Genomic DNA, 14,696 nt, shown 5'->3' with positions numbered 1-14,696 from the left:
TATGACCATGCTTTTACATTTTAAAAAATATATATATTTATTTTGGCCGCTCCGGGTCTTAGTTGCGGCATGCGATGGGGATCCAGTTCCCCAACCAGGGATCAAACCCAGGCCCCCTGCATTGGGAGCACGGAGTCTTAACCACTGGACCACCAGGGAAGTCCCTTGCTTTTCCATGTTTCATATTTTGTTTAGCATTCTTAGGCATTAGGAGTTGAGGGGGCAGCAGTACAGGTGTGCTTACTCATCTAGTTTGAATGCAAGTCCCCAGGCATTCTGACAAGAAAACCTGTCTTTCCCCTACTGAGCTTCTCAGGCCTCCACACCGAACGCTGTGTCTTACATCTTCATCCCTGTCATGTTCCAAATGCCAAGGAGGCCTCATCCCCAACCCCACATAGGCTTCCTGTGCCTAGGCTACCGAATTTCAGAGTTCTTTCCTTCCAGATTTATTCTCAACTAGGGAGGTCTAAGTCAGGAGCCAAAATGGATGGACACTCTGCAGCACTTGGTCCTGGCAACTATTATGATCAAATCAGATTTCCCACTGACCCTAAGTAAAATTGAGGTTTGCTGTGAAGGATCTGGTCTCTCATCTATCTTTTTTTTTTTCTCTACGAGAATTGCTCCTTGAAGTGTTTGTACGCATCTTTGTTACGGAGAAACAAAAATTTAGTTCAGAGATCTCTTTTGGATGGTTAGCCTCATTCCTACCACCCAGACTATGATTTCCTTTCTCTGTGAGGGCATGAGTGTCATTAGCCAACCACAGTGACAAGAGAGTGTGGTAAGCAGGTCAATTTCAGGTAGAGATGCCACTCTCTCCACACAGCTCATACCCACCCCCTAGGCAAGCCAAATCAGAGCACTGTGTGGGCCTGGCCCACCCTGCTTGGGGGGACTCAGCTCTTACAGTTTGAGTCTGCCTTTCTCTTCATGGTTCCAGCTGGCCATACAGCCCTCCCTTCTTCATGGAAACAGTATGATTCTATGGATGGAGAGTTGCAGAGAGGAACAGAATCCTCTCCATTTCCAGTGGCTGAAGTTGCTTCTGTTATGTCCTGGTTCCTTTTTTTTTTTTTTTTTATGTGTTTTATGTCACTGAAAATTGATTTGTTCAATAACCTTGTATCGATATTGCATACTGAAAAGAACATTTAATTGGCTTTGCCACTGACATAGGTGAGTTCATGTAACCTCTGTGGGTCTCAGTTCCTCATTAGTAAAATGAGAGGGTTGGACTAAATGGCCTCTATGTGCCCTTCTAGAACTAACATCATACATGTTTGTAATTGAAGAGAAATTCCGTATTACGTAACAGAGGATCTTGCATTGAAAGCAGGCCCTCTTGGGGCAAAGGGTGTCTGCCCCCTGGGCTCACTCTTTCCGCCTGAGTTCTCCCTTACTCCTAAGGTCCCTGGTTCATTTTTTTTTTTTTAAGAAACACTCAAAAATAGCTTATTAGAAATTGTGTGTGTCAGATTATCAAATTACATTGACACAATGGTTTTTAAGTTCTTTCCAATTCCAGAGTATGGTTTATAGGTTAATTTACTTATATTCTTAACTCCAGGCATTGATCTAAGAAACAGACCAACACTTTAGCCTATGGTCTCTACAAAGGCTGTAGTTTTCTGCACATGACATTTTATAAACTGAATTACATATACACATAATTTAATTTTTAAACATTTTTGAACTGGAAAGGTGCATTTTTCTACAAAGGGCAAAAGAGATATCTTTTTTCCTACTTGATACCATAAAGGGAAGTCTGTCAGAATGGAGATGGTACAGTTATCAGAGTTCATAAGACAATAATACTTTCAACAAATGGGATCTAAATAACTGTAAAATTGAATGTCCTTTAAGAAATGGAAGCTGAAAAGTACATTCAAAAAATTTCAATCAAGCACAAGTAATCCACTTTCCTGAACTGCAAACACTTTCTCAAGTATATATAAGGGATCCCGTTCCGGTTTTGATGTAACCCTCAGAACTGTGAGGCCTCAGGGCCAGAGCCCCGTGGGAAAGTGTTGCCGCTAGCCTTAAAATAGTAGGCCCCTTTCCAAATTACGTGTGCAGAAGACTCACCTGGGAGCTTGTTAAGAATGCAGATTCTTTGGCCCCTCCTCCCAGAGACTGGTCCAATAGGTTCTGCTAAGGAATCCGTCTCTCCTCTCGTGCACTAAGGAAGGGCTTTGGGTTTTGCTCTTGTTACAGGTCGGTCTCCGGGATCCGTGGCTCTGCCGCACAGATGCCCATTTCAGCCTGCGGGCTGAAGGAGGAGCCCCAGTCAGGGCAGGCCAGGAAGCTGGACTTCCAACAAGGAATTCTGGTGATTCTGGACCACACCTTGAGCAATGCTGCCTTATGGAGTTCTAAAAGGCCAGTGTGTAGGAGTAAACATTTCAGTTCCTGGCAGATGAATAACTTCACTGCACATCTAAGACCTCCAGAGAGAACAGCCTTTATTCTGCTAATTTCCTCGGGGGTTCACAGATTCTCCCTTATCATTTGATTACAAATTACATTATACTTGCAAATAACGCCTGCTAGAGTGTAACCGCTTAGAATCCTTTACTAATATGATTATAGTTCATATTTACTGAGCTCTTATATGTACCAGGCACTGTGCTAAGCACTTCACACTGATAAACTTCATTCTTTCACTATGATGTAGATAGGATTCCACGCGCCCTGGCCTGGTGCTGGCAGCAATGCCCTTGGATGACCTGGAAGAACTCAGCTGGTCACTGCTGAATCTTTAGGTCGCTGCTTAGCAGGCCCCCGTGACTTGCTCCAAGGAGCCCAAAGCAAGCTATTCTCCTAAAGTAACTGTACTCACCAATTTTTGAAGTGCTGCAAATATTTTCTCCCAAATCTGTCATTTGTGTTTTAACCTTGGTGGTTTCCATCATATGCAAACTTTCAATATATTTTTGGTGGTAAAATCTGTTTATCTTCTCCCTTATATCTTTTAGGTTTCATGTTGTTTAGAAAAGACCTTCCCACACCAAAGGTATAAAAATATCCTATATTTTCCTCAGTAATTCTGTAATTTTTTTGTTTTTTTCTCTCTAGAGCTAATTTTTGTGGAAACTGTGAGGTAGAGAACTCTTACTTTAATAGATAGGCAGTTATCTTAAAGTACTCTTTATTAAATAGTCCATCTTTTTCCCACTTAAAATACTCCTTGGGTCCTGTACCAAATCCCCTCACACCTGGGTCTGATGCTAGGCTCTCCCTTTGGGTCCAGCAGTCTGATCCCACTCCACGTCACACTGACTGAACTCACGGTCGATCGAGAGTCCCCTGGGAAATCTCGTAGGACAAGTGTCTTTTACCCACCTGAGCACCACCGCCCCGGACTCACTGTCATTCAGAATTTTCTTGGTATTCTTACACATTTAGTCTTCCAAATGAATGTTAGAACCCATTAAATTTCAAAAAGTATCCAATCTCACTGGAATACATTGAATTTATAAGCTGATCTGGAGAGAACCAGAATCTTTATAGAAACGTGATGTGCCTTGTTTGCTCTGTTAAGGTCTTCAGCTGATCCTGCTGGATTGTACAGGTTGGGCGTTCTGTAACCCTCCCTCATCTCTCTCATCTGCCACACTGCAGGGGTTTAGTAGTGCCAGAACACAGCTAAATAATAGTATGTCCTTGACTAATTTCTGACTTTACTGGGAATGCCGGTGGTATCTGACTCTTTAGAATGCCACTGACTGTTGGTTTCAGATAGAGACACCTTTATCTAGGTTAGGATGTTTCTTTGTAATCTTAACTTACTAAGAGTTTAATAAGGGATAGATTTTAAATTTTACCAAATATCGTTTCAGCATCTCTAGAGGCTATCATAAATTTTTTTCTAATAATCGAAGCTGCAGTGAAGGCTAATGAGCAGCCACGGTGCCTCCTAATTTAGTGTACATCTCCCTAGTCCCCGCACCAGGAAGTGAATACTTCTGTGGAAGGATGAACAAGGCGAAGCTTCAGGGCTGACTGTAGGAATGATGACGAAAGCTTTCTCGAGTTGCCCACCGCAAGCTGGAGGCTTCACTTTCTTTCCAGGGAAAGGAAACATGCCCGATCAAGCGCCCCCATGATGGGAAGCAGCTCTTCAGGACAGTGGTGTACAGAGTGCAGGAACCAAAGAGGAGTCAAGTAGGGTGGCCTCTGCCACCATTCCACAAATCAACACACAGACCAAGTGCCCAGTCTGAGATGGGGTCTTGGTACCTGAAGTGTCCCATGAGCTCCGGTCATGACAGTCTTCATGAGTCCTTCCTGCCACACTGCAGCGCCTGGCCAGGGCGTGAGGGTCAGGGAGCACTAAGAGTGGAGCCGTCACAGAAAGCAGCGATTCCTGCTACTCCTCCACCCCACTGCTAACTCGCGGTCCCCAGCCCCCTCCTCCTGGCAGCGCTCTGCTCCTGCCTGTCACACCAGGACATGTAGCCCTTACACAACCACAGGACTCCCCGAGAGCCAGCTTTTGCCTACTGTGACCCTGACGCTGGGCTATTACCCACTCAGGCTCCCCTGCTTCTCCTCCATCCCATTCAGGGGAAAGGATGGGTGCTTGAGCCTGCACCCAACTAGGTGGACACGCACAACCCAAAGCAGAGGCTGGCACCACCCACTCTGACCAAGGGCCTTCTCTCCTACAACTCACTGGCGCCTGCCCTAACCACCCAACACTGGGCTGTGGGTTGCCCCCGAACACAGAAGCAACGATAAAGAGAAAATGAGGGCAGAGCCCAGTCTGTCACAGTTCTGAGAGGTAGATCAGGACAGGAGACCCAGGGTGGCATGTCCAACCCGATCTTATGTGAAAAGGCCGTCTCTGTGGATGAACTTTCTCTTCAGGCCACAAGAAGCCCTAGCCCAGGCGGAGGCGAAAGGTGGCAATCTCCATGGGCTCCAAATAGATGTCAGTGCTGTTGGAGGGCGAGGCCAAGGGGTACAGCAATGTCAAGGAGGTTGGCTGCAGGAAAACCACATCCAAGCCACGGAAGAGGCTCCCCAGGGCCACCTGTGGGGAGGAGAGAAGGCGCAGGGCAGTGCTGGGGGCTGACACACCAGATGCTGCTGCTCTTCTTCTATGTAACTTGTATGAATCTCACAGAAGCTATGGGCCTCTCTGCAGCAAGGTGCCTACATACATAGGTGAGCCTGTGCAACGCTGAAGCCTGTCCACAGACCCTAGGGTAGGAACTGCTGCACTGAGCTGTTAGCTCTTTGAGGAGAGGGACCATGTCTTTTTTTTGGCCGTGCCATGCAGTTTACGGGATCCTAGTTCCCCGACCAGGGATTGAACCTGGCCCAAGGCAGTGAAATCACTGAGTCCTAACCACTGGACCGCCAGGGAACTCCCAGCAGGGATCATGTCTTGATTCACTTCTGAATCACTGGTGCCCAGCACACGGAGGCATTTATCAGTGCCAGCCTTTGCTGGCTTAAACAATGAACAGAGTATGATGGCTTTTAGTTTTTAATTCCTGGTGTTTCCATTTGTTTGATAGAGGTCCGTACACATGAAACAGAAGTTCTCCACCTGGACACCTTGTCTGGAACTGGCCCCTGCCAGGCCTCAGAGGCTTTGAAAACACATGTCAACAGCTTCTCCCTTGCTCTCCGTAAAGCCCCAGAATAACCCTGCCACCTCCCCCCTTGCTGCTCAGCCTCACTGCCGCCTCACCAAGCTCTTAGCTTGCCATCCCCAGTGCTCTGTTTCCCTGCCCTCCTCTCCCTTCCCACACCTGGGCCCTGCTCACCTTGCCTTGGCTTGTGGTGCAGTTGAAGCCCAAGTTCTTGGCCTCGAGGCCACAGTCAAAACCCTTGCGGTGTAAGAGGAGCGCAGTTTCGGCTGAGGGCAAGCTATCATCCTGGTGACAGACCACAGGGCAGCGGGGAGGGGGGGGGTGTCTCTGCAGGGCTCACAGGTGTAGCAGCGCCTCTGCCCGGCAGGCAGGGCTGGGACAGGGAGGAGTCTGGGCGAGGAGGGCAGGGTCCGCCCCGAGGGTCAGCACTGAGCGGGACACTCACCTCTGCCTGGAGCGTCCGCAGGTTGAGCAGGTGGAAGTCACAGGGCAGAGAGGAGGCCAGAGGACGAAATGAGCACAGAGCAGGGCCTGGGGGCTGCCTCTTGGCCACGGGCAGGGCGAGCACAGGGGTGTTCAGGTACATGGAAGTCAGGTGACTGAGGAGGGATGGGTAGCTGGTAGAGGGGCCATCTTGGACCTGGAAGATTGGCCCGAGACGTGGGTGAGGAAGTGGAGCGGGGGGAGCAGGAGGGTAACAGCACGTCCAGGTCGGTTTCTTTGGAGAGAGCTTCCCTGATATGTCTGGATACAAGGGATGCCTGACTCCAGGACTCTTCAAATGCGGTCACTTCCCACCTCACACAGCTTAGGAAGGGCTACCTCACCAGGCCAGCGCTCCTCTAACTATGGAGGCTTTCTGCTCCCACAACACCATCGTGAGTCACACACTCCCATCAGCAACATCTCCTGTCACATAGAGATTCTCAGTGCAGCGAGAAGGGAAGACAGACAGACAGATGCTTCACCATGGAGGATGGGCCTCTGATGGAGAAAGTCTCTGGGGCAACCCTGCAGCTTCAAGCTCGACCCCGTATCCACAGCACCAGCCCTGATGCTTGAGCCCGGCAGTCCCCACAGCTGTGCTGACTGAGAACTACTCCTTAGATGGCTGACCTAGACGTCACACTCACGGGCCTAAGCTGGACTTTCCTCCACGGCGGCTACTCTTCCATATTCTGGATTTCTGCTCTTAGCACCACCCGCCTTCCTACTGTCCAGAATCTCGCACTTCCCTCAGCCACGATCTCCGTTCCCACCTTGGCAGCGTCCTCACGCCCATCGCCGGCTTCTCCCTCCTGTGGCTCATTTCAAGCCACCAAAATGTCCTGCTTGAACAGCCTTTAAGCTGTCACCCCTGCCTCCGGTCTCCCTGAAGATCCCCCTGAGTCCCTGCTGTGGCAGTGACATGCTTAGGGCAAAGTCCCAACAGTGTTCTCCCAGCTCAGATCCCTCACTGGCCTCCAGGAGGAAGTCCAGACTCTTCGCCAGGCACTGAAGGCCCACTACAGTCTGCCTCAACCTACCTCCATGGCAGCCCAGCACTGGCCACTAGAACTTTCTGCAATCAAGGAAATATGCTATATCTGCACTAGCACAGCAGCTACTAACCACTTGTGGCCACTGAGCCACTTGAAATGTGGCCAGTTTGAATGAAAAATCAAATTGGTTATTGTGTTTCGTCTTAATACGTTTAAGTGGCCACAGGTGGCTAGTGGCTATCACACTGCACAGGCGGCTCTGGTCTAGCTGAGTGAACTCACGGCTCTTCCCATTCACGTTCCTTCCTGCCTCCCACCCTGTGCCTCGGTTCAAGTGTGTAGGGCAGACCCCCATTCATCAAAGATGTGCGTGGATGACATCTCCTCCAGGAAGCTGTCCTTGATCCCCTTGGCCCACTATGTTCTCTCACTCCTCAGGACCAGTGGACATACCCCTTTTCGACCTTATATTTTCACACACATAACTTGGCCCCCACCCATACTCACGAGTCAATTCCTAGAGCTCTGAGGCAGTATCTTATGCATTTGCGGCCCTCTCAGTCCTTACAGCATAGCGGGTGCCCAGCAGCTATGTGATGAGTGAGTGACTGAGCCCCAGACAGGGAGATGGAGCAGCGGGCTCTGCCATCCGCCAGCTCCAACTCCAGCTACAAATAACTAACACTAGTTCAACACCCCATCGCTGGCCCTTACCTCTCGGTGCCCGCTCCTGCTGCTGTGAAAGATCAAGCCCCTAAACATGGCTGCCAGTTTGGAGAAAAAGCCAGGCTGGTGGGGGCAAAGAAAGCCATGAGATGAGCAGGGCAGGAGCAGAGCAGGTTAGAGGACACAGGGGCGGGGGTGGGAAGGTGGGAGATGAGCACAAGGAGGGCACAGGCGACAGGGTGCCGTGGAGAGGGAGGTGCCAGGCTGCATGAGATGGAGCAGCAAAGCATCAGACTCGCTTCCCCGCCAACCCGGGAATCAGGCCCTACTCTTGCTACCCTTGCCCACCTCTAGTACGCTCCCCAAGCCCTAGGCTGGAACCCCAGGGCCACCCACGGGGCCTAGCCTGACCTGGCTCCCTAGGGGGAGGCCCAGAACTTACCTCCCTGCCCAGGGTTCGCCGTTCCAACAGGAGACGGAAATGGTTGCAGGTTCTCTTGTTGTCCTTGAGCCCTTGGCCCAGGCCTCGGTTGTCGTCCTGCATTAGTCGCCGGTCCAAGATCACCTCCAGCTGGCCTAGGGAAGTTAGCTGTGAGCCCCCAGCCTGCCTGTCTCACCCCCAAGCAGACACCGACCTCTGGAAGCAGCAGCCCGCCAAAGCCCCAAGGGAAGAGCCTAGGGAACTGGCTGGAAGCTGAGTCACTCAGGGCACAAAGCCGCCGTGGAACCTAGAGCTGGAAGGGGCTGAGTGAAGGACTGTGACCCTGGTGGTTCACTGCCCGTGCTCCACGGCTCAGGAGTGGGGGCTGGCCCGGGTGCCCAGGCAGAGAAGCGTCTCTAGGCTGGCCACACACAACAACGTGAACAGCGAGCACAACAGCCGTCAGCAGCTGCAAGGCCCTGACCCGGGCCAGGTCTTCTCAGGTGGGTGGATTTTGTTATGACTGGAACACACGCTTCCGGCCCTGGTTCTACGTGGGGGCAGACTCCAGGTCTGCCTGCCGCGTCTGTCAAAAGGAGGGAGCAAGAGGACAGCCAGGTGGCATATCAGGCAGAGGCTCAGATTAGGTGTTATTTGGGGTTGCCCTGCAGACGAGAGATAGCAGAGGATCCTTTGCTTTTTTTTTTTCGCTGCACCGCACACAGCATGTGGGATCTCAGTTACTCCACCAGGAATTGAACCCAGGCCCCCTGCATTGGAAGCACGGAGTCTTAACCACTGGACCTCCAGGGAAGTCCCCAACCTTTCCTTTCTTTTAAAAATATGTCTGAGGGGACATTCCTCATGGCACAGTGGTTAAGAATCTGCCTGCCAATGCAGGGGACATGGGTTTGAGCCCTGGTCCAGGAAGATCCCACAGGCTGCGGAGCTACTGAGCCCGTGTGCCACAACTACTGAGCCCGTGTGCCACAACTACTGAAACTGGCGTGCCTAGAGCCCGTGCTCTGCAACAAGAGAAGCCACCCAATAAGAAGCCCGTGCACCACGACGAAGAGTAGCCCCTGCTAGCCGCAGCTAGAGAAAGCCCGCGTGCAGCAACGAAGACCCAACGCAGCCAAATTAAAAAATAAAATAAAATAAAAATATGCCTGGGGAAGGGGCTCACTCAAAGCTGACATATGTTGGAATGAGGATTTTTCCCAGCATGTTTTTTTCAAGAATCTCTTGAGAGGAGCCCATACAGACGGCTCTATCTGCACTCCCATCACCCCAGCCCAGATTCTGACTTACGTAGTTCCTCAGTCTTTACCCTGAGCAACCACAGAAAGGCACACGAAATCCTAAAATGGACCCCTTGCATGTAAAACAATCGCCTGTTAGCGCACTGTTTTCCAGAAGGGCAGAGACCAAGGGAGGATGCTGGGCTGGGTTAAGAGTTTTACCACCAGAGTGATACTGGGCAAAGGGGCAGCAGAGCCTCATGCTTTCCAGCAGGGAGTCAGGTCCCCACTGTGCTTGCCACCGGCCCCGCAGAGCCTAGACTGGGCACTCTTGGCTCAGTCCTGCACAAAGGCTCTGCCCCAAGGACAGATGACCTGAAGGCCTCAGAGGCCACTAAGTGCAAACTGTTCACTTTACCCTGAGACTATGGGAGCCACCTGGGCTGGCCCAGTGTGAACAGCTCCAGGTGTCTCCTCATGTCCTCGTTTTGATTCTTTTTTTTTTTAAATTTATTTATGTTTGGCTGCGCTGGGTGTTCGTTGCTGCGCATGGGTTTTCTCTAGTTGCATCGAGTGGGGGCTACTCTTTGTTGCGGTGCGCGGGCTTCTCATTGTGGTGGCTTCTCTTGTTGGGAGCACGGGCTCCAGGCACGCGGGCTTCAGTAGCTGTGGCACACGGGCTTCAGCAGTTCTGGCTCACGGGCTCTAGAGCACAGGCTCAGTAGCCATGGCTCACGGGCTCTAGAGCACAGGCTCAGCAGTTGTAGCACACGGGCTTAGCTGCTCCGCGGCATGTGGGATCTTCCCAGACCGGGGCTCGAACCCGTGTCCCCTGCATTGCCAGGTGGATTCTTAACCACTGCACCACCAGGGAAGCCCTCGTTTTGATTCTTAAGAATGTCATTCTCTCTTTTTTTTTGTCATTCTCTCTTTTAATGACCATTGGTAGGAAGGCAGGACGTATCTTTCTCCTTTGCTAAACATTTCATTTAACACTGACTACACTTTTCCAACTATCCCTACTGCCATCCCTGTCAGGAGAAGGTGGCTGCACACCTCAGCTAAGAATCACCGTTCAATACCCTGATGCTTCTTGAGGGGATCCAACAGGCCACCCACCCCCAGTCACCTCCACAGCTGCCTCCAGCAGGGGAGAGGGTGACAGCATGTGTCTGCCTTCCTTTCATCTCCCGCTGGTGTGTGACTGATGGACAGGAAAGACGAAGAGGCCCACAGAGAGGATAGGCCTCGGTGGCAGGGATGGGCTTCTCGATCTTGCCCTCTCCCCCCGAACAGCGCCTGCTCCCCTCACCATCGTGGAGGCTGGAGACGCCCAGGGCCTGGGCAGCGTGCAGCGTGAGGCGGCTCTGTGCGTCCTGGAGGCAGGCCATGACCGGCATGGGGTAGAAGTTGGCCTGCAGGGGCAGCTTCTTCCGATACCGCCGGGGCTGCACCTGCGGGGGCAAGGCCAGCAGATCAAGAGAATCCGGGCACCATTTGGGCCCCGATCAGTCTTGCCTCCGATTCCTCCTGCTCTGTCAGAGCAGATCACCTGCCAGGGCCTGTGATGCAGGCAGTAAACACAGTCCAAGTTCTGTTCCATGGGGTCTCTAGGGCCCCAGGCCTGAGGCATCACCTGAAAGCCATTGAGGTCCGTGAAGAAGGTGCCCTGGCTGTCAATGTCTGTGTGGAGGCGCAGGGCCAGCTCCTTGTTGACGCAGTCCCGGATGTCCACCAGGGATGACACGTCCAGAGACAGCCCCTCCACCCCTGGGCACAGGACAAAGGGAGAGGCTGAGCGGCGTGAGCCACAGCCTGAGAGACTGGGCTGGGAGAGGCTGTGCCCAAGCCCCAGGCAATTCCCAGCATTTCTGGCCAAGCTCTACTCCAAGAGAGTTAAGAATCAGACCCATCTCAAATGATACGTCTGTTGGGAACAGATGCATGACTAGACAACAGGCAGAAGAGCAAGCACATCACAGCCCACGGAGCCCGCACCTCCTTCCCTACCTTCCTCGTCTGCAGGGCTCACCTGGTAGGTTATAAAGCCGGACTACCTGGTGAACGTGCTCATAGTAGGCCACCACCTCTGAGAAGAAAGGGCCTTCCGTGATGCGCAGCACGGGAGGGTCCTTGGGGACGTAGGGCTGGGGAAAGAGCAGGTGGCCGCTGAACCCACGGCACAGAGAGCAAAGCAGGGAGATGCTGGCCCGCGGTCAGGCAGGAGGACTTGTTCCCAGCAGGCTCTGGGCTGAGACCCCTGGCTGAGCCGGGCCCAGGCTCCCAGGCAACGTTCCTCAGTCTCCCACCCCCCGCAGGGGCAGTGCAGGCGAGGCACCCTGGGAGGCAGGGTCGCCCTGGACGAAGGCCCGTACCCTTCTTCCTGCCCTCCGCTCCTGAGGCCTCCAGGGCCTGCTGGGGTTTGCAAGGTGTCTCTAGTTACCTTGGCCTCGCCATCAGGCAGGAAGAGGTAGGCTCCACTCTTGTCTTTGGACGAGCGGGTGCCATAGATGAGGAACTCCATGCCCACCCGCTGCTCCTGCTCCTCGTCCACCCTTCGGATGCTCTGCCGAGAGACACAGCCCTGACCCCTGGCCCCACACCCGCGTGTCAGGCCCGCCCCTGGGAGGGAGCCCAGCCCTGCTTCCCTGTGCTGTCAGCTCAGGGCCCAGACGGCCCGCTCCCGGGTCCACCATGAGTCAGGTGGCAGCGCACTCATGGTCCGGAGGCAGCTTGCACGACCCCCCCGACATGCGTGCCCTCCTCCGGCTCCCAGCCCCTGGCCCTTTACCTTGAGGAGCCCAGTGAGGCCTGAGAACCAGACCTGCATATAGCGGTTGCTGAGGGCGAAGTCGCTGGTGCCAGAGTCAATGACGCGTAGAGGGAACGCCTCGTGCCTGCTGACGGACAGCTGCCGCCCATGCAGGTAGACACGCACGGAGGAGGGCAGGGTGCGGGGCCCGTCCAGACCCAGCTGCAGCTGCAGCACGCCCAGGCCCAGCGCCGGCAGGCGGACGGGCACAGATACCTGCGGGCACGGGAAGGGTGAGGAAGCGTGGGCCACGGCATGGGTGTCAGTCTTGGATGCAGGCCTGCGGTTCTGGCCCTGAGAGCCTGAGCAAGTCCCTGCACCCACTGGGGCCTCGGTGCCCTCCGCCCAAAGCACAGGTGATGTTACTTGCCCCTCGTCAGACTTTCATGAGTCTCAAATGATATCTGGAAAACTATGAGATGGTAAACACACGTTAAGCTTTCAATAAATATTTGTTGAATGAACAAACGATGGGGCAGCATAACTGCCATTTTTACTATTATCATACTATACCAAACTTCCCCTTCCTTTCAAGGACAGACTCAAAGCCCAGGAGTGACTGTCCTCTGGGCAACCCCCCTCCCCAAGACTCTGGTCCCCAACCTGGGGAGTAAGAGGGCTGCAAGCAGGAGGGTGGGAAGCCAGGGTCCGTGGGCAGTGTGAGGCTCCGGGGAGAGGCCAAGGATCAGCACAGAGGGCCGAGGCCGGGCCCCACCTGCCAAGCCCCCGCCTCACCTGGTAGACGTCAGGGACCATGTCAGTGGCAGAGCTCCAATGCGCGCTGACCTGCACAGCCAGGGGCTGACCCTCCTCTGTAAGGACCCGCACCCGGGGTGAGCTGACCAGAAGGGACACCACGCTGAGCCGTTCCTGCTCCAGTGGGTTGAACAGCACCACGTACCTGTGAGCAGAAAGTAGGCTCATCCAGGAGGCCACTGCTCTGGGGGCAGTGGAAGCAGGAACAGTGGCCAGGCCAAGAATCCCTCAGTGGTTCGGCAGGGTGGGGGTGGGAGGGTGCCCAGAGCCAGGAAGGGGCTTTGCCTCTGCGCCTGGCCCAGCCCGGCTCACCTGGGTGAGGAATCCAGCTGGATCACTGTGCGCTCTGGTAGGGCATCGTGATTTAAGCGGGTGTCATCCTGGAATGAAGTGGGTGGGAAGAAAGAACTATCATGGGGCTTGGCCTGACTCGGAGTCTTGCCTCCCCCCACCCCCCAAACGTGTCCCAGATGGGGACCAGCAGCTGCCCCAGGCACAGAGCTTTCACTCCAGGACCGGGAAGGAAAAGAAGGACAATGCCCTCGCACCACAGTTCTCGGCACAGGACTGCACACCAGAGGGTCCCCCTGAGCAGGTGCAGGAGTGGGGCTCACCATTTGCAGGAAGGGTGACTCAGGGTCAAAGCGGTAGCTTTTCTTGTCCCCCAGCACCAGATAGTGAGCTGCGTTAATGATGACCTGCTTCAGGTTGACAAGGGAGCGCAGAAGCCTGGGAGGGCGGGCAGGAGAGGGACCATGGGAGAGGTGACCACCGAGACACTGTCCACCTGCCAACAGGGCGAGCCCTTGGCAGGCCTGTCCACTGACTGCCCGGTGCATCCTCCCTTTTGGGACAGCGGGTCAAGGCATGGAGCTGATGGGGAAGAGGAGAGGGCTCCCACCTGATCCCATAGTCCACAACAACTGCCTCCTTGGCAGTGCCAGTGATAGCGTCGTGGTGCTGGAAGAGTCCCAGTGTGCGCCGAGCTTCCGTCAGAAGGGCGAAGTTTGAGAGCGGGTACTGGCTGGCCACTCCAGAGCGCCGGGCATGAGCCACAGCCAGGCTGTACAGAATCTCTGCCCCCCTGCCCAGAGAGAGAAGTCAGCCTCCTGCCATACAGCTCCCTAGGGCCCACCCTCACTCTGCAAGGCCCACTCCTCTTCCTTTCACCCCTTCTCCACTTGTCTTGGTCTCCATGCCCTTCTAGTCCCTTCTGAGCCAATCCAGCCCCTCCTTAAACCTCAAAGGCTTACTCTATCCCTCCAGCCTGGAAGGGGGGGCAGGTCTCACCGCAGGTGCGCTTCCAGGACGCGGTCCAAGCTCTTGTAGAAAGGCCGTGAAGTGTAATAGCCTGTCCAGTAATGGTCCTCCCGGTCCGCGTAGGAGAAGAAATCCCCGCTCAGCACAGGAAACCCTGGAGGCTGGGCCCCTGGCTCCACCCCTGTCCTCTTGTATAGAGCATCAAAATAGTCGGAGAGGGTGCCAAACTGGGCCTGTGGGGACCACCAAAAGCCGCTTCCATCAGTTCCAGAGTCTTCTGGGAATTGCGGCCCCCCCAGTGCTGCAGTGGAGGCTAGGGGCAAGGATGTTTGCCTATGCAGAGCGTAGTCACCACGTCCTACCTTCTGGGCCTCGAGAAGCTGAGGAACCTGGGAAAGAACTGTGACATAAAAGGGAAACCGTGCCCAGAGTTGGGAATGAACCCCTGCT

The 14,696-nt window shown here is 53.9% G+C and overlaps 1 protein-coding gene across 6 annotated transcripts in view; it reads right to left on the bottom strand.

The window, feature by feature from the left end:
* Positions 1-2,453: 2,453 nt before the first annotated feature.
* The window catches only part of MAN2A2 (mannosidase alpha class 2A member 2), a 28,542-nt gene continuing 16,299 nt past the window's right edge, over positions 2,454-14,696 (bottom strand). For 4 of the 6 annotated variants that reach the window (XM_029238421.1, XM_029238420.1, XM_029238419.1 and 1 more), the window contains 15 exons: positions 14,277-14,479; positions 13,888-14,070; positions 13,601-13,715; positions 13,299-13,366; positions 12,966-13,131; positions 12,210-12,446; positions 11,862-11,984; positions 11,451-11,565; positions 11,055-11,188; positions 10,731-10,872; positions 8,662-8,763; positions 8,199-8,332; positions 6,055-6,249; positions 5,784-5,894; positions 2,454-5,041 (listed from right to left, as the gene is read on the bottom strand). In XM_029238421.1, coding sequence (XP_029094254.1) covers positions 4,889-5,041; positions 5,784-5,894; positions 6,055-6,249; positions 8,199-8,332; positions 8,662-8,763; positions 10,731-10,872; positions 11,055-11,188; positions 11,451-11,565; positions 11,862-11,984; positions 12,210-12,446; positions 12,966-13,131; positions 13,299-13,366; positions 13,601-13,715; positions 13,888-14,070; positions 14,277-14,479 — 2,181 coding nt within the window. In that variant the 3' untranslated portion in view covers positions 2,454-4,888. Of the gene's footprint in view, positions 5,042-5,783; positions 5,895-6,054; positions 6,250-7,804; positions 7,880-8,198; positions 8,333-8,661; positions 8,764-10,730; positions 10,873-11,054; positions 11,189-11,450; positions 11,566-11,861; positions 11,985-12,209; positions 12,447-12,965; positions 13,132-13,298; positions 13,367-13,600; positions 13,716-13,887; positions 14,071-14,276; positions 14,480-14,696 lie in introns of all 6 variants that reach the window. The other 2 variants (XM_029238425.1, XM_029238424.1) reach the window with 2 other exon arrangements.

This window comes from Monodon monoceros, unplaced genomic scaffold, assembly GCF_005190385.1.
Source record: "Monodon monoceros isolate NGI ecotype Baffin Bay Population unplaced genomic scaffold, NGI_Narwhal_1 Super_Scaffold_21, whole genome shotgun sequence".
NCBI classification, from domain to species: Eukaryota; Metazoa; Chordata; class Mammalia; order Artiodactyla; family Monodontidae; genus Monodon; species Monodon monoceros.
Note: the sequence above shows the minus strand (reverse complement) of the source record. Positions and strands in the feature narration are given on the sequence as shown.